The sequence below is a fragment of the Seriola aureovittata genome, chromosome 2, assembly GCF_021018895.1.
Source record: "Seriola aureovittata isolate HTS-2021-v1 ecotype China chromosome 2, ASM2101889v1, whole genome shotgun sequence".
Classification (NCBI taxonomy): domain Eukaryota; kingdom Metazoa; phylum Chordata; class Actinopteri; order Carangiformes; family Carangidae; genus Seriola; species Seriola aureovittata.
Genome location: NC_079365.1, coordinates 137,684 through 157,343, shown reverse-complemented (window position 1 = coordinate 157,343; position 19,660 = coordinate 137,684). Strand labels below are relative to the sequence as shown.

Genomic DNA, 19,660 nt, shown 5'->3' with positions numbered 1-19,660 from the left:
GGTAAGACCACGGTCTTTGCCTTTTCCTCTTCACCAGTGTGCACCTTCCTCCCACTTTGCCCAGAAAAGACCCATGGCTTCAGCTCAAACCCTCCAGCCTTCAGGATTCTCTCCACGTTGGCTGTGATGTTCTTCAGCTGGTCAAAGTTGTTGTGGGAAGTGAGAATGTCATCAACATAGCTGTCATTGTGAAGCACTAGACGCTCCTCTTCCAGGTGGGCAAAGAGAGGGAGGTTGGCAGTTTCACGCATTGCCAACTGCGCGATGCACCCTGCCGGTTTTTTCACCTAATCTAAACTAAACCAATGTGACAAAACAGATCCTGAATAAAAAATAAAAGGATAAAGAAAGTTTGTGTCTGATCATTGGATGAACTGAGTGAAGTCACAGTGAAACTCTGGGCAAACAGTCGGACCTTTTCAAGTTAGGGGACAGCACAAGTAAACATCACACATAACTTGACAACCATACTCTCCATTTTTCTAAACCCAATCAAAGAGTTTTTCTTTGCATGGTGGTGGAGGGTTGACGATCTCTGGCCCTGGGCTAAGGTACCCCTCATTCAGGCCATGGAGGAGGCCTGTGACCAAATCGACGCCGCAGCTGTGCAAGGATGGATTCGACATTCAAGATGTTAATTCCCACGTTGTCTTGCCGATGAGGATATCACCTGTGATGTTGATGAAATTCTCTGGCCAGATCCAGCTAGGTGAAGAGATAATGTCTAGTATTTTCTGTACTGTATTGTACTGTCAGATTTTTTTTTTTTTACTGTAATTGTAACCTGTACTGGATACAGTGTTTTATGTTTGTCTGATATTTGCTGAGCTACAGTGTTATGCACACTACTGTAGTAGCATGAAAACTGGGACATATTTTGTTGTGATTCTCCATGTTAACTGATTTGGGTATATGGAGAGAAATAAATCATAGGTTCATCAGTCTGCAGCATTGGTCTTGTGTAGTGTTGTTGGTGAATGTATTGTATATTTGCACTTTCTCTGTGTTCTTCACTTAAGGTACCCTAATCACTGAGAAGTATAATTGCTAAAAGTGTTTTAGGTTAAGCACAGCAGTGTGTAAGTGGTTCAAACAGAATTAAGTCATATGAAACGTGTGTTTTTTTTTTTTTTTTTAAAGTATATTTTTTTGGGCTTTTTATGCCTTTATTGGACAGGATAGTAGAGAGACAGGAAATGGGGAGGCAGAGAGGGGGAATGACATGCAGTAAAGGCCGTCCGATGAGGGACTCGAACCGGGGCCAGCTGCAGCGAGGACTGTAGCCTCTACACATGGAGCGCCTGCTTAGACCACTACGCCACACGACACCCCGAAACGTGTGTTTTATATGGTAACAAAATGTTTTTTATAAATTAGTGTATAGTTTTTACAAGAGTGTTTCATTTTGCAAAGGATCTGAGGTATTCTGCTAATTGTTTGTGTGGTTGTGCTAATTGTGTGTAGTGTTTTTGCAAAACCAGGCTGTTTTCCAAATCGTGCTTAATCAATCAAAAAATACTGTAATGTGAAACAGGTGGAGTTGTTAATTATAAGCAACACTGTCAGAACCATGAATAAAGTTCCTAATATGATATGAGAAGAAACGCTAATACCCGCCAGTAAATTCCATTATAGCGACATCCAAAAGTGATACTTGTCATGACCAGGGTTAGACGCAGGATGCAGATGCAGGGTATCAGAGTCTTTATTGGGAAATTCAGGTTCTAAACTCTAAGACAGAGAAATAAACGCAGGCTATGAAATATTACCTCTGACGCGCTTCTTAAAGAAGAAGCGTGGTTTAACAAATTACCAAAATAATAATCGCTCCAATAAGGGAGGAAAAGACTACATAAAACGTTAACAGAAAATCACTCTCGCTACAGAGGAAAAATAAGTAACAAAAAGATGAAATAGAATCAACAAAAACTCTCCTGAAAACTGGAGGCACTATTATATAAAAAAGTAAATAATAATCACTCCACACGAAGGAAACAAAAGGCTATGCAAGCATTAACTATGGAGACTAAACTAAGATGTAAAACTTACAACAAAAAATCTCTCTCTTCGAGGAAACCGTCAAAATCTGTGACAATGACTTTGGTCCAAACTGTGAAAAAGGCTGGGGTGAATGCACATGCACGAAGACGAACACACTGGCACAAGACAAAGGGAGACGCTGACTATTTGAACACATGAGGGTAATGGGGAACAGGTGGACACAATCGTGAATCAGGGAAGACAATCAGACCGGTGACACGTGAGGAAGAGCAAGTGACCTGAAACGAGAGGAGAGTTACTTTTTCAAAATAAAACAGGAAATGACAAGACAAAACATGGAGACAGGACAAAAACCCAACTTGACCTCACCGCGGTGTGACAATACTCAACAAGGTGAAAAGAAGACAATATGATCACAAGATAATAGAAACACGAAATTATTTATAATTATTAAAGTCAGACGAAGGATATATTGTAAATAAGCGCATGAATAAAGTTTCACATACACACACACACACACACACCCTTCCTCTCTTCCGATAACACTCGGTCACATTGTTGACATAACGTGAAGCTCCATATGACCAGTTAATATCACTCAACATGTTTTTATGAAAGAGTTTATGTCCTGCAGAATGATCAGGTAGTGAAATCTAAAGTATGAGGCCAAAATCGAAAAATCAGACCATACCATCTATGAACAGGTTCTAATCGGGATCCTATAAACAACAGTCGTCTTTTTATTTATGTTTAAAGACCTACTGTATAATCTCCCTTCATATGATTAGGATTGTTTCTTCACATGATCTCTACATGATGACCTAATACATACAATACTGGGTTGATGTGGACAGTAATATCTCTATTTTATTCTTAAACTTTAGACCTCTCAGTAAGTAAACTTTATTTATAGACACCATTTTACACAGACATGAGCCACAAAGTGCTTCAAAGGTTGTTTACTTGAACAGGTAAATAATAATAATAATCAGTCAAAGTGCAAAAAACATAGAGAACACACACAGAGGAATACAATACAATAAAATATAATGAAATCCAAAATCCAGTAAAACATGTTGGGTCTGAGCTCTATTAGTAACTGGAAATCATTAGTACTCGGCCTCACACGGGCGGCACCATTATGTTAACAGTACTCTACCTCATGAGCTGGACACCAAATGTGTTAGATTTCGGTTGTTTATCAATTTATTGGCTATCACAAATTAAGGAAATATTAATATTAAAAATATTAATATTAAATAATATCTTTAAAATGAATTAAAGTTCACGGGGCACCAGCCTAAACTAATAGGCAAAATAGCCAATATGGTTTTAGTCTCAATTTATTACCATTAATCTGGAACTCTGATTAACCATTAGCTTACTAACTATTACCAAATTACCAAATCAATAGTAAGTTACAGTTGAAGGATTGGAATTCTACCGAGTAGAGGTTGGCAATATTCACGCTTGTGCAACATTAAAGACACCAGTAGTTATACTTAAAAGGCATTTATTTACAATGGAGCAGAGTAAAGTACAATGTCTAATCTAGCATATACAGGTGTGTGTGTGTGTGTGTGTGTGTGTGTGTGTGTCTGTGGGGACACAGACAAAGGCAAGATGGCCGACTCAAAGTGGTCACTGTGACCACATGACCTGAACAAAGAAGACTACAAAGATGGCGGTAAACAAAGAAACTACTAAAATGGCCGCTGAGACCACCTAGTGTGTGTGAGAGGGAGGGTGTGAGTTTCTTTGTTAGCCTAGCTCATGTAATCTAATGGTACCAGGTTAGAGGGGGAAGGTTAGCTTCATGCAGGTTCTAGGACTGAGACGTACTGCTATGTGTGTGAACATACGAGTACTCGATTAACTGTATGACTGACCACGACCTAAGCAAACATTACAACAACAAGACATCAATCAACAAGTACATTAACAAGTTAAGACTTCTGCTGATTAGCTATGCTGTGCTGGGAGAGGTTAGGCCCAGTCCGTTAACGTTACCCAATCCTTGGAACAAGCAAAGAGATCCTTTCCAGTGTTTTGTAAAGTCCAGTGAGTTGGGGGGTTTCCTGGTGGAGTAAAGTCCTGTCTGGCTGTGTTGCTTGCCGTTATCTCCTTTGTCCTCCTCACAGAGTTAGCTGTTCCAAGCTAACTGTGCTACGACTCCTGTTGCTTGGAAAATCAGCTAGCCTTGTGTCGTAGCTGCTGATTCTGAAGAGGATTTGGTTCACTCACAGTTAATCCGAAGCAGGTCGCTGTTGTTGAGGAGAAGAGTGGTTGCAGGCTGCTGTGAGCAGGCCGGCGAGGGAGAGCTGGTTTCTCAGGTAGCAGAGCTGACCTGGGCTGGGGCCTTGTTGCCCTTTGAAGAACCGAGAGGAGAGGGCTGGAGCTGCTCTCCAGAGCAAGCCAAGAAGGGAAGAGAGAGAGAAGGGGTCTAGAAGACTGGTTTTGTTTGGTGACACCTTAGGGGGTCACATGTCACACGCTGGCCCACACTGGCTGGCCAGTGGGGTCCGTGGGGGGGAAGGGTCATCCCCAGGTGTGAACCGTGAGGAACTGTGGGGTGTGAATTCCTTTGTCCAGTGGAGCAAAGAAACATTTGGTCTATTGAATGACTGAGTCCCAACAAACACATAAGGAACACACCTAGTGTGCACAGATCACCTAAAGGGGATTTTTAATAGATTCATCTGTAGCTGCTTTTTAGATGAGTCCACAGAATCAGCAGGTAGCGCTCTCATCAGTGTGGAGCTGAAGCCTCAAATGTCTTTAAAGAGGTGAGTGGGACAGTGGGTTTAGCTTCAGGGCTGAGTGAACGTAACAGGAAGCCCATGAAGGGAAGTGAATATGGACGTGGAATGAGACCATCTATTTGATCTATTAGAAGTACAGCTGCAGCAATCTGGATTACTAACAGGTGATTCAGGGCAGAGGAGTGTTTTGTGAAGAAATAAAAACATGTATGAGTATCTCTACCTTTGAAACTACAGGTTTCAGTTTACTGATGAGCTCATTACTACACTTTTATCAGCTGCTGGTGAACATTGTTCCTTTGCTCCACTATGCATTTTTAGTTGATTATTACTGGTTTTATTTATCTTGTGTTAACAGTTAATAAATGTTTTGTTTAGACTCAATCTTGTCCTGGTATGTTCCTCTGTAGTAGAGATCAGAGATCAACTGAATCAAGATAACACAACCTAAAGGACTGCAAATACCTGAAGAAAAACCCAGTAAAGATACACAGGTACAGTTTTACCTGTAAAATCTAATCCACATTTTTCACATCTGAAGTTATGTTTCTAAGATTTTCATCTCTGATAGTTGACAGATCAGAGTGGCAAGAAACCACAGCATGAGGTGGTCACATGGTACATATGTTACTGTCCTCCTGTACAAAGCGAGCCCATAGGTCGTCTGTGCAGCAGGTTATTATTACCCATAGGTACGTTTTATTGCTAGGCGACATCTAGTGGTCATAGTAATCATGACAGGAGATGTAGTATAAAGAGAGACAAAGTCCATGTCAGGAGTAGGTTGTGGTGGATGGATGAATATGACACAAGAGATGGGTGTTTGATTCCCAAGTGAAAGTAGCTGTTTATGTCGTTTCTCTTATCCATGACTGTCCAACAAAAGTAACAACGTTGTTTTTATTGTAACCATGACAACAAAGATCATCTAATGTTGAGGAAGTACTTATTTTAACCCAAATCACCATCTTTTCCTAAAACTTGACCAAACTTGGTGATGAAGGCAAGTATACTTGTCAATGTGGGGGTGCTTTTTCAGGAGACATTCATGTGGGTCGAATCAGAGGGTTGAAAAACAACTTGTACGGTTGTTCAGGTTGGAGGATTGGTTGTTTAGACTGCAGATTGATCAGGACAAACCCTGGACCTACAGTATGAAGCTATGTGGACCAATGCTGCCAAATAAACAGAAATATCAGACACATTGGTCCAAGTATGAAAATAAGATCATGTTGTAAAAAATGTTTAAATCCTAAAAACAGTGTCACTTTGATCTGATCAAAACACATGAAGAAAACACACTTTATCAACAAGTTTCATAAAGATACACACACAAGTTTCAGTGTTTCAGTCATCAGCTGTCAGAGTGGGATGGACCTCTTTGTTCCTGCAGAGTCCTCAGTATGTGTAGTGATGTCTCTGTTCACCCTGAGGGGCTCACCTGACAGTGCACTTGCTGGTACTGTGGGGAGGTCTGTCTGCGGCTAATGCAGCCACAGCACTGCTCACCATGGTGAAACCTGCAGAACAAGACACAGCACTGTCTCAGTATGGCACCACCCATGATGAGAGTGGAGTACAGCTCTCTGTCTTCATCAGACAGGTGTAGTGTAGAGCTCACCTGTTCAAACGCAGCTCCTGGTCTATCTGCTCCAGAGTCTTCCCTTTGGTCTCTGGCAGCAGGAAGTAGAAGAAGATCCCAGCTGCCACAGCGGTCACCCCGTACAGGAAAAACACCTTTGACAAACCGATCCTATCTGTTCATCAGAATCACATTTCACCTCCTGATCACCTTGACTTTCACCTGTAACTCACATGAGCTTGACAGGCATGAAGATTCAGCAAAGTCATGTAGGGAGGTGATATTATGGCCTCAAGAGAATCTAAATGTTTAAATCACTATTCAAACTATACATTCTGTTTAATCTGTGTCTGTGCTGCATGTTCAGTCTGTTTGTTCATTTATCTTCATCAGTTTTACGACAGACAGTCCATTAACTAATTTTACCTTCTTCAGTAGAACTTACACATTTTTTATTGTTTTTTTAACTCTTAAAGTTACTTTCAGGTAACAATGTATTTTTCTTATATACACAGTCAGTCTCCATCTACACAGGTGTGTCCACTTCTGTGTGAACAGACTGCACCTGACTGACATGTTTCTCTCTCCTGTTTGGATGTATCAGTGTGGTGAGTGATCATAGATAGTTTTTGACTTGTCATACAAGGAAGAGCTCAGGTGCTCTTTTCAGTGTAACATTCAGTTTAACTCATACCAGTGAGTCAACATGCTCAGTGCCAGGTTTCTGGAGCTCTAACACCTGACAGGAATCCTAAATGGAATCAGTTACACCTGTGTTTGATGAGCCAACAGAAGGTCTAACAGTGCTCCCAGTACAGTCGACAGCTCTGATCACACAGACTATCCAGATTTTTAATGTTGTTGTTGAACTGATTCTTTTGATCAGATACACAGGCCTGGGAGTTGGTGATCAGACAGGGGACTTACTACTTACATTTTGCGTCATCAGTCAATGAAAAGCACAAGTATAATTAATCACTATAATTAATCCATGTGATGGGTCTGATTGTGGTTGATATTGGTATTGCTGCCTGGTTTACTGGGAAGTGTAAAGGGAACTGAACCACCATTCATGTTATTGGTTAGACCTGCACCTGTACTCCAGGAGAAAGGTGTGTTGGAACTCACCAATAACATTGAGGAAAGTGCATGTGATCAACAGGTTGGCAGCCCAGTTGAAGCAGCTGGTGAAAGCGAAGGCTCTTCCTCTGACAGCAGCTGGAAATATTTCACTCAGAAGAATCCAGGTCACTGAAAGACAAAAAGAGTTTTCCAAGCTCTAATAACAAAATGGTGTTAAGTTAGGTGAGGCTGTACTGTATGTGGATGTTGTTTTGAAGACTAATACTACACTAGGCATCGTTAGGGCTGGGCTGAAAAAATAGATTCTCCAATTCAAATCAATCTTCATTTGAATAATCCAATATCGATTTATAAAATCCAGAGATCAAACTTTGAATGTGTATTTTAGTCTCCTGTGGACATATGAAATCATGATCCCGTTAGTGATTCATGACCAGCCTTCTCGCATGAGATCTGGTCACATGAGAGACTAAAACATGGCCAACGCAGCTCCACTGAAAACTCAGGTTTAAGGATAGATTTGGCTGTATTTCAGATTTAAAAGTTATGAAGAAAGTGAAGAGCTGTAAAAAAGCAAAGCTACATGCAAGATGTGAGGAAGAAAAAGCTGTGTATACCTGGTGGTTCACACTGTAACTGGTGCACTGGGGTACGTTAGCAACACACATTCATGACCTACCTATTACTTTCTCAACTGTTGATCACGTTAAATTGAAACGTACATTCCTGAAACTGCTTTGGGTCCATTCTTAATGTAAACACTAAATTTAGGTCACAAAAAAAGGATGTGACCTAAATTTAGTCTTTAGTGGCAGAGGCATACAAACATGAGGAGATAATTCTAGTTAATAATGCACCAGGTTGGAGGAACAATTTACAGCATTAGTTCTCATTCACATCCAAACAAAATTAATATTTTGTAATCAAATCCAATCGGGATCTTGTAAATCAGAATTGAATCGGGAAATCAGAAGTGATACCCAGCCCTTCTAGCAGCTTAGCAGCTACAAAATGCTTAATGCCTTATGCTGACAGTTCAGTTTTAGCTGTAATGAATATGAAAATCAATAAAGAAAAGCAGATGAATTTCTTCAGATTCATTTGGAGTGAATATACGAACTTGGTCCAAATCCGATGGAGTACGCACTGACCACAGCCATCATACACAGCAGAATGATCCAGTTCACAATGATGCTCGAAGACTCTGGAGCAGGTTCCAGTGGTTTTGGTCCAGATTTATCAAATACAACATTTTCATCTTGTGTGTTGGTATTAAGAAGCCTGAAGCTCTCATCAAGAGGCGTGTCAACAACTGGCCTGTGACCAGCAGGTAAATGAGGCAGGTCTGTCATGTTAACACTGAACTCAGAATCACACGGCCTCTGAGTGTTCATCACTGACTGTCCACTGAGCATTCCAATGGTCATCAGACACACAGCCATAACAGTGCATCCACTGATGAGCAGAGGCCTCCTGCCCAGCCTGTCTGAAAACACCATGGAGGTTAGAGTGGCAATCACTTTGACCAGCCCAAGGCCCACAGAGGCCAGCACCGCTGAGGCGTCACTCTGAAAACCCACTGAGTGGAAGATGGTGGAGGCGTAGAAAAGGACATTCGGCTGACCTGTGAACTGTTGAAACAGCACCAGTCCCAGTCCGATGACAGTCCGAGTCCTCATGTTGTCTTTACACTGGAACAGCGAGCAGCCGTTATACTGAACCTTCTTGGTTTCCCAGGTGGAGTCCTCTTCCTCTGGGGTTTCAGTGGGACTCATAAGGTATCTCTCAGCCTGACAGCAGGCATGGCTTACAGAGTCCTTAGTGCTGGATGGAAGAAACCAGATAGAGACCAGCTGAACCAAAGTCGGAACCACAGCAAATCCAAACATCCATCTCCACCCTCCCCTGGTTTCAGACAGGAAATGGTGTTAAGTTAGGTGAGGCTGTACTGTATGTGGATGTTGTTTTGAAGACTAATACTACACTAGGCATCGTTAGGGCTGGGCTGAAAAAATAGATTCTCCAATTCAAATCAATCTTCATTTGAATAATCCAATATCGATTTATAAAATCCAGAGATCAAACTTTGAATGTGTATTTTAGTCTCCTGTGGACATATGAAATCATGATCCCGTTAGTGATTCATGACCAGCCTTCTCGCATGAGATCTGGTCACATGAGAGACTAAAACATGGCCAACGCAGCTCCACTGAAAACTCAGGTTTAAGGATAGATTTGGCTGTATTTCAGATTTAAAAGTTATGAAGAAAGTGAAGAGCTGTAAAAAAGCAAAGCTACATGCAAGATGTGAGGAAGAAAAAGCTGTGTATACCTGGTGGTTCACACTGTAACTGGTGCACTGGGGTACGTTAGCAACACACATTCATGACCTACCTATTACTTTCTCAACTGTTGATCACGTTAAATTGAAACGTACATTCCTGAAACTGCTTTGGGTCCATTCTTAATGTAAACACTAAATTTAGGTCACAAAAAAAGGATGTGACCTAAATTTAGTCTTTAGTGGCAGAGGCATACAAACATGAGGAGATAATTCTAGTTAATAATGCACCAGGTTGGAGGAACAATTTACAGCATTAGTTCTCATTCACATCCAAACAAAATTAATATTTTGTAATCAAATCCAATCGGGATCTTGTGAATCAGAATTGAATCGGGAAATCAGAAGTGATACCCAGCCCTACTAGCAGCTTAGCAGCTACAAAATGCTTAATGCCTTATGCTGACAGTTCAGTTTTAGCTGTAATGAATATGAAAATCAATAAAGAAAAGCAGATGAATTTCTTCAGATTCATTTGGAGTGAATATACGAACTTGGTCCAAATCCGATGGAGTACGCACTGACCACAGCCATCATACACAGCAGAATGATCCAGTTCACAATGATGCTCGAAGACTCTGGAGCAGGTTCCAGTGGTTTTGGTCCAGATTTATCAAATACAACATTTTCATCTTGTGTGTTGGTATTAAGAAGCCTGAAGCTCTCATCAAGAGGCGTGTCAACAACTGGCCTGTGACCAGCAGGTAAATGAGGCAGGTCTGTCATGTTAACACTGAACTCAGAATCACACGGCCTCTGAGTGTTCATCACTGACTGTCCACTGAGCATTCCAATGGTCATCAGACACACAGCCATAACAGTGCATCCACTGATGAGCAGAGGCCTCCTGCCCAGCCTGTCTGAAAACACCATGGAGGTTAGAGTGGCAATCACTTTGACCAGCCCAAGGCCCACAGAGGCCAGCACCGCTGAGGCGTCACTCTGAAAACCCACTGAGTGGAAGATGGTGGAGGCGTAGAAAAGGACATTCGGCTGACCTGTGAACTGTTGAAACAGCACCAGTCCCAGTCCGATGACAGTCCGAGTCCTCATGTTGTCTTTACACTGGAACAGCGAGCAGCTGTTATACTGAACCTTCTTGGTTTCCCAGGTGGAGTCCTCTTCCTCTGGGGTTTCAGTGTGACTCATAAGGTATCTCTCAGCCTGACAGCAGGCATGGCTTACAGAGTCCTTAGTGCTGGATGGAAGAAACCAGATAGAGACCAGCTGAACCAAAGTCGGAACCACAGCAAATCCAAACATCCATCTCCACCCTCCCCTGGTTTCAGACAGGAAATAGTTGATGGCATAAGCTGCCAGGATGCCAACAGTGATCCCAGCTTCATACAGTGTCACCAGAAAGCCCCTGTGATCCGGGGAAACCATCTCAGACACAAAGATGCAGCAGGACATAGAAGATATACACATGGCGAAGCCCACTGTGACTCTGCCCACCACCAGTGCAGGGTAGGAACTGATGAGCAGGACCAGGCTGCCGGTCAGGATCAGGATGTTGCTGAGGAGGATGGCGATCCTGCGGCCATGTCGGTCAATCAGGCAGCCTCCCACAGTGGAGGCCAGTAGAGCTCCAATCAACAAAGAACTAACCAGAGCCTCCTGCTGGACACATGAGAGCCTGAACTCCACCTTCAGCTGCAACAAGGCACCAGAGATGATGCCAAGCTCATAACCAAAGACCAGACCTCCCAGGGTGGACACCAAGCTGGCCAACAGCAGAATGGAACAACCTGGGGGGACACAAGCCAGCAGCTTTCAAAATTTCATTTTGACAGAACCCTGATGTTTTATCTGTTCTCGCGTTCTCTTTCATCTGCTGGTTTCAATCTCTCAAGATCAAATTAAACTAGAAAATTCCAGGAAAATTTTGAGTGCCACGGGGGCTACTGCCGGGATGAGTACATGATTTATTTCCAGTGTTCAAAAGTCACCCTGATCATATTCTGGTTTTGAGAAATGTCTTGATATAAAAGACTCTGATATAAAACAATGTCACATCCCTCAATCATGTATTATGTGGGAAATATCTCATATTCTGTCTTGTTTTTTTTAATAAAACAAGAGGCAACATGTCTACAAACTGGCATTTAAAGGGTTAAAATCCTGAAAACTAATAATCATTTGGTAGGTTTGAGCAGAACTGAAGTGGTTTAAGAGATTTATGCAAAAAAAGCAGAAAAAAATATTGATATGATAATTTTATAGCATTTTCTTTGTGTGTCCTTTTTTGGACGTGAGGAACCCCAGAGGGTACAAAATGTGTTACCAGTGTATAATAGACCTGTAACAGTAACTGACATTAGATTTTAAAAAATATGTCAAAAAAGACACTTTCTTGCAGAAATCCATACCTTCAGCTGTAACACAGCCAAAATGATCAGCAAATCAAAAAAGAAAAGTGAAGAAAATGTCCAAAAAAGGACAGAGGGACCCCTGAGGGTTAATAAATCCCATGAACCGCTATTTAAATTACCACTATTATGTTTTTTTCTGTGCTAAATTTAACATTACTGGGGAGGAGAGCAACGCGACTAGAAGTGACAGCGAGAGAGGGCTAGTAGCTTCTCCTCTCCTCTGTCTCAGCGGAGACCGTCACAACTTCATTCACTCTTTTAACAAAACAAAACAAAAAAGCTACGAAGAAAGCAGTAAATGGACTTACATATTTAAGACCTAACTAAATGTAATTTAAGACCTAACATGCGGCTAATGTGAAGCTAGCAGAGCTTGGAGAGTTGGTTATCTGGTTGCTAGGCGCACGCACGCACGCACACACACAGGTCAGGAGCTGCCGTTGCCATGGCAATGTGAAAATCTGCCCAGAATTTGGCTTCTACATGGCTTCAAAACAACTGCAAATTATGAGAAAACCGTTACTTCTTTTCATACACCGAAAAGACCGTGCCAGACACTGAAGCCAGAAGTTTCTACAGTCTCTATTTTATTCAGATATTCCTTAAAATGAGTGCGTAAGCTCAGTGCGAAGACAGAGAGAGATTCTTTTGAAAAAAAAAGACGATTACATTAGGTGTCAATGAGAGTGAGACAGGTATTGCTGCTGGACTCGGCACCCCCGTTTAAATTTTGTGCAGACCCTGCCTGTCAAAGTTACATTTTATGAATCCCAACAACTATGTCTACATTTTCAGAAAGAATTATTTGTCTCCTTTTTACGGTTTGGCCGCGAGCTCGAGTTAAAAATAAAAATAAAGGTTATTTTTTGCTGCTTCACGCACTCTAGCCAACTGACGCTTTCACTCTAACTTTGAAGAAAAAGTGATTTGCACTCCTCCTTTGAGTGCTCACAGTTTGAAAAGTTTACATGTTATGTAAAAACAGTTCCTATCTTTTTGAGAGAGCAGAAGTTTTCCTCCGTTTTATAGTTTGAATCACATTTCTACGTGCAGGTATGAGAGAGCTGGGTGACTCAGCAAAAAGGTGCAATTTTGTCGAAAAAAAGGTGGGTTTCTAAAGAAAATTCCAATGCATTTCTAATGCATTATTTATTCCCAGTTTTTTGGGAATAACTTTGGGAAAAATTGGAATTTTAACACCAAAAGTCATAGCACCCCTTGCGGGATCAAGACGCACGTTTTGATGTATATATTACCAGGGTTTTCTCAAAGCTGCGGGACGAATTACGCGCCGAAATTTGGCGGAAGAATAATAAACCCGAAACAGAAGATTAATAGATGCCTCGGAGCTGAGCACCCGTGGCACTAAATATACAAAATAAGGTGGTAACTAGTTCAGCATGTTAATCTGCAGGATCTCCACAACACAAAGTCATCTTAAGAATGATGAATCCACCCTCTGCATCAGCAGTTTCAGTTTCTGCCCTCTGGTTCCCTCCTCTGACTCCCAGATCCAAACACTCTTTTATACCCTCTGACATCTCCCTTCTAAACTCTAGGGGGAAACTTCCGATCTACAATTAACTTCTTAATTTCTGTTTTGTTTTTATTAATTTACTGTCCCATATCTTTTGGTCTTGGTGTTGTATTTATTTGCCCTGTGTTTTTATGTTTTTATGCATATGTCCCACTGCTTCATTCTCAATTGTCCCACTGGGGACAAATAAAGTGATTGATTGAATAATATAACTCAGGTTTATGTCTTGGTGAGGTTAGAATGAGAGATGAATCCAGCACTACATGCACTGTCTCTAAAACAAGGAGCTTTAATTCATACAACATAAGTGTAATCAATTCTTTACTAAGATAAAGGCGTAAATTAACCTTACAAAGTGTTTAACATGCCTTAATATTCTGCATGGTCCTTTTCAAATACATGAGATAATGTCACTGTCTGTAAATTTACTGTGTCTCAGCACTTTTCAGTCCATGTTTAGGAAATACATCCTGTAAGTAAATAGTAATACATCCAGTCTCAGAATGGTTTGTGTGCAGTCCCTGTCATGTTTTAGTTAGTCTCCTCATCAATAATGAAGATTCGATATGTGAAATGCTCTGCAGCTGTTCATTACATTAACCTGTGAGTCTCTGATGAGCAGAAACTATTGACACAAATGTAAATGAAGGAAACCAACATACAAATAAGAGCTATTGAGGTTCACTGAATTGTCTTCACACTCATATACAGTTCAAACAAAAAGTTCAATTTTATTTTAATGTCTATATGTAGTAGAAGGCATGTCAGTTATCATCAGAATATCTAGGTCTCTGCACTGACTTTAACAGATCAACCTACAGGGGACATCTGTAACTTCCTTTACATCAGAGTAGAAATAAACATGTTGTAGAGTAAAGTTTATTTTCTTACCCATTGCTTCTGTCGCGTTATGAACAAATCCCAGTCAGACTGCAGGACTGGACATCGTCTGTAACACACAAGCAAACAAGAAATAATAACACACCATCTTCCTTATCCCACACCCACAGGGAGTCCAGTGTCCTCCTCAGTCAAAGGACAGAGGAGCCCAAAGAGCCCGTTGCAGCCCCATCGCCATGGCAACTGTCCTGCTGATTGCATGATTTCATCAAGGAGTCCACTTGAGATGGACTCAACATAACACAAAGCTGTGTAAAAATCAGGTAGTTTGTTTAGTGTTGTGTTGTATCATATATCAGTGTTACTGTCACCAATCAACAGTGACTGTCTCCACATCGGTAAGTCACTCTTCCACTGACATGTTCCTTCATCACCATGAACACACACTGTGGTTTATTAGGACTGACAACAGAGATCACCTAGTCTCTGCAGAGTACTTCCTGTAAGACAGAGGTCACTGAGCGTGCTCAGGAATCTGTTTCCACTGCTTCTCTAGCTAGAATAATTCTAATGCACTCAAGCAGAACCAACAATGCCAACTGAGGCAGAACGTAGACACTGCCATTAATGAGACCAGCATGAACCTTGATGTGTCACACACCACCCTGACTTCTGAGCTCCCCTGAGGCCCACAGAGTCTGAGACCTTCTTCAGGGTGGACACAATAAACAGATAGTGACAGATAATCACTCCCACGGCCAGGTACAGAGCACCTCACCTTCTAATTCTAACTTCAAAAAACTGGAGAGGCAAACAAAAAAACACATTCTTCAAAATGAAGGAACATGTGAGTGTAACAGTGACTCACTGATGTCTTTAGTTTGTTTGTTTGTTGATAGCTTCATAGTTCAACATTCAGTACAACAGAAGTTTACCAGACCACGTGTCCCTGGCTTCTGTTTGTTTCTACAGCTGATTTTAAAATGTGACTGATAGCCCTCAGAGCTCTGATGGACCAGTTGTCCTGGTCCTCTCTGTCAGAATGACTTCAGTTGTGCAGTACTGTACTTCAACACAGTCTTGAAACTCATGAGAGACAGAAAAAAAGACATTAGTAGGACATCCTTACTTTTAGATCCCATGAGTCAAGCTCCAGAAATAATAGATCCTACATCTCTGTTATTAATATGTAGTCTATCTGTAGTCTTTCTGTCAGACTACATGATGCCATCATCAGGGTTAGGGAACCCCCCCTGCTGAGTATAGCTCCTGACAATGAGTCAGCTGAACTTCTTGTGTAAATGTGTGGATTTCCACTGAGCCTACCTTTCGTCTAAACCTGTTTTTTAAAGACTTATTATCAACCTTCATCTGTTGATGAAAGACCTGGTGTTATGGTCAAAAGCTCAACAAGTGTGTCAGCAGACCTTTAGTGAAACCTGTCTTATCAGCTGTTGATTCTTTAATAATTTGACTGTTTTAGCTTTTTGTGTACTTTATGTATTATAAGGGCCCGAGCACCAAAGGGTGCGAGGACACTATTGAAACTGTAGTGTTTATTATTATTTTTTGGACTAATTAATTGGCTTTTTGAGGCCTTTCCCATGCTCAAAAACTCATGAAACTTTGCACACACGTCAGGCCTGGTGTAAATTTACGTATTTCATGGGTCGTGCCCATGGTTGTGACCTTTCCTTAAAGGGCGTGGCTCTGGCAGCGACTTAAATACGAACCAGGAAGTGGCTTTATGTTCATGACATATTGTCCAATTCCAAGATCATTGTTGGTTTATCCTCACCTTCTGACTGGTGCAATACTACAGTGAAGATCTTTTGAGTTTTGGTCAAAAGACATGCCCGTGGTTGCACAACAAAATTTTGATCATTCGCCATGAAAATTCAGCTTGCTCTCATTCCAAGACACGTGTTCCAATCTGTCCCCAAACCTTATAGGTTTGACAACAGATCCACCCTGAACACATCTCTATGCTCATATTTTTTATTCTGAAAAAGGGTGTGGGAGTGGTTATAACTCTGACATACTTTGTCCAATCTTCTGGTCAGAGTATGCTTTACACCTAGATGATGCTTTCCTGACCTTGTGAGTTTCCGCTGAACGGTGTGGAATCCGTAGCACATTACATTTTGATGTGTCATGTCCCCTGACCTGGCTGGGATTTTACAGACACGTGTGCTTGTTCCATGTGGCCATGCAAGCAAAAATCTAATATCTTCAGTGGCTTTAACTCTATTGTATATTGTCCAATCTTCCTTTTTCCCTTTCTTTCTCGTTTGATGACAGTCTCACACTGTAGACATCTGCATAGTAATATTAATAGTCACAGCACCACCTACTGGAAACAAGAATTAACTCTTGTGTGACAATTATGATTTGATTTACATGACATTTTTATAACTCCAGCACACACTGACCAAACTTCCACAAACTTTACATGTTTGATCAAAGTACTGACCTGAACACAACCCATTGTTAGTAATATTCAAAGCACCACCTAATGATAACAGGAAACATCATGTTTTACTATTTAATTTACTCCTCCTAGCAGGCTGACCTGATCCTCCTCAAACTTGGTCTCAAAATACCCACCTCGATTATGCTTTTGTTATGACCAGCAGATTGAAGTCATATCAATTATGGGAGGTAAACTTGTGTTAACATCTCTTTTAATTCATGATAATAACAACCACAGTTTATGGCATCTGAGGTCAACTGTCAGTGTGTGATGGACGTTTTGAATGCAGAGAAAGCCATGTGTGTGTGATGTTGTATGGTGAAAGACAAAATATACAAAAAGAAAGGATGGCTGGATTTCTGCTGTCCAGGGAGACAGCCAGAGGGGGGAAGGAGCCTGGCTTATATGCTCCTCCTCACAGGTGCAGCCAGTCAGCCATTTAAGGTAGGCGGAGTCAACCAGGACACGAAGCATAAATGTGCACAATATTATATATTGTCCAATTTTCCCCAAATTTCACGTTTGATGACAGTCTCACATTGTAGACATCTGCATAGTAATATTAATAGTCACAGGGCCACCTACTGGAAACAGGACTTAACTCTTGTGTGACAATCATTTAATTTACATGACATTTACAGTGTAAGGTCTGACACAGAGCCTCATGTGTGCCTATTGCGTGGTCTCTGGCTCCACCAAGTACACACAATTAAGAATGTATAAAACTTTGTAACTTCATTTGTTAAAGTACTATCAAAATAAAGTTTGTTGTTGTTATTATTATTGATGTTGTTATTATTCATGTCCTCACTTGTTTAAGGTGCAGTCTGTGATCCTAACGTTCCCAACAGTGATCAAGAGGCTCAGGATCACAGGATCATTAACATCAGTATGCTTCTTGAACAGTTCATCAATTTTCTGTCATTTACTCAAGTGATTTCATCAGTGCTCGTTTGATTTTACTCTATTAGTCTCTTTCTATTACAGTATACGTTTATAATATTAATTAATTCATAATTTTATTCATTATTTAAATCTAATTAATAATTAATGACCTAAAATTAATAAAGTGCTTATATCAATGCAGCAAAGAGAAATATTAGTACAGACCTCCTACTGAGAGGCAACTAAGAGTCAAAGCTGTTTTTTCCAGTGGTGGAGGAAATATTGAAATCCTTTACTCAAGTTAAAGTGTTATAACACTGACACTTTATTTGTATTAATGCATCAACATTTAAGCAGCAGTTGTCAGGTGAAGTTTGAATTTAACCACAGTATACAGTTGTGTTGTTTAATCTGCAGCATCATAACTGATCAGCTCTATATCAACTGTTTCTATAACTGTAATCCCATCAATGTGGTACAAAGTGTTTCCCTCTGAACTGAGCAGCAGACAAATAAAGTATTAGAACAGAAATACCTCAGTCACACTCCTCCACCGGGTCCACCGCACCAGTCCTTTGGTTTGAGTATCTTTGTCTGAGCAGAGACCAGATCTGGTTAAACACCAGCTTCTGTTGTGGACTTGTACAGACCCGTTACTCACCGTGCAACCATAGACCATCTGTCCGGACAGGAACCGGGAGGCGGAGGCCGCTGTGACGGGACACACAGATGCAGCAGTCTGAGGTCTGAGGGCTCCTCAGTCCGCGGTGAACCTAGGTCTTGTCGCTTCCGAGACCTCCGGGAGGAAAACTGGACTAACCATGAGCAGAGAGCGTGTTAAACAACTGAAGATGCTGCTGGGAAGTCGCTGGTTCTTCAGGAAGTTAGAGCTACGTGGCAGGCGCGTCAAGTTAACAGGGGAAAACTTCTTGGCGAAGTTTTGACGCCAGAGGTCGACATCTGTCCAAGATCTCAGAAAGTACTCCAAGCGTCCTGGTGAGGCCACAGGTAAGCCTCGAGTGGGGCTGTAGGACCAGCTCACTTCACTTCAATTTTAATTATATGGCACCAAATCATAACGTAAGTTATGTCAAGGCACTTTATAGAAGCAGGTCAAGGCTTTACAGTATAAAGAAAAAACAACAGATCCACCATGAGCAGCACTTGCTTACAGTGGAGAGAATGGAGAGGGGGGGGGGGGGGTATAACCGGATTGGTTGAGAGGAGAGAAATGAGGGAGAGAGAAGAAAGAGGGGGAGAGAGGAAGAAGACAAGCACGAACAGCTGTGCAGGTTTGACACAGTCAAACTTCCAGTAGTTTAATCCTGTTGTGTGAGAGCAATCACAATCACACTTGCTTCATCGTCAAATTGGATCCAGTCAGTGTTCCCTCTTGTCTTCAATAGACAGCTCAACATGTCGCCACTGAGTGCAATCAGGATTGATCAAAGGCATCTTTAGTTATGGGCAAATATATGATTGATCACTATCATCAGTCAATAAGTCACTTTAGATATTTGTTACTACTTGCCTCCAGATCATACTCACCTAAACCCTGTCCATTGGATTTTGAGGTAGGTCTATACCCAAACACAGCCTGACACAGCTACCAAGATTTATGGTGATTGGACACCAATCCCCCCTTTGTTAATTTTATTGGTCAATATCTTTAAAACTAAACAAAGATACACATCTGGTTTAGAATCCTAACAATAACAATCAAATGAATAATGATGATGATATGTGTGGAGTCAGATCTGGATCGTTCAGCTCCAGAGTCCAGA

The 19,660-nt window shown here is 41.3% G+C and overlaps 1 protein-coding gene across 1 annotated transcript; it reads right to left on the bottom strand.

The window, feature by feature from the left end:
- Positions 1-1,689: 1,689 nt before the first annotated feature.
- Positions 1,690-19,006, bottom strand: slc2a10 (solute carrier family 2 member 10). Its single transcript, XM_056387870.1, has 7 exons — positions 18,538-19,006; positions 14,570-14,627; positions 10,255-11,517; positions 8,549-9,352; positions 7,474-7,596; positions 6,385-6,520; positions 1,690-6,283 (listed from the first exon to the last, which is right to left on the bottom strand). Exons 2-7 carry the CDS (start codon positions 14,571-14,573, stop codon positions 6,187-6,189), a joined length of 2,427 nt encoding a protein of 808 aa, XP_056243845.1. The 5' UTR covers positions 14,574-14,627; positions 18,538-19,006; the 3' UTR covers positions 1,690-6,186.
- Between the last annotated feature and the right edge of the window lie 654 nt (positions 19,007-19,660).

What these genes read in the sequence shown, in the direction of transcription:
- slc2a10 (XM_056387870.1), bottom strand. An exon ending in ATTTGGACCAAGTTCGTATA is followed by an intron (nt 9,353 to 10,254) that starts TTCACTCCAAAT and finishes TAACTTAACACC; the next exon opens with ATTTCCTGTCTGAAACCAGG. An exon ending in CACTTTCCTCAATGTTATTG is followed by an intron (nt 6,521 to 7,473) that starts GTGAGTTCCAAC and finishes TCTGATGAACAG; the next exon opens with ATAGGATCGGTTTGTCAAAG.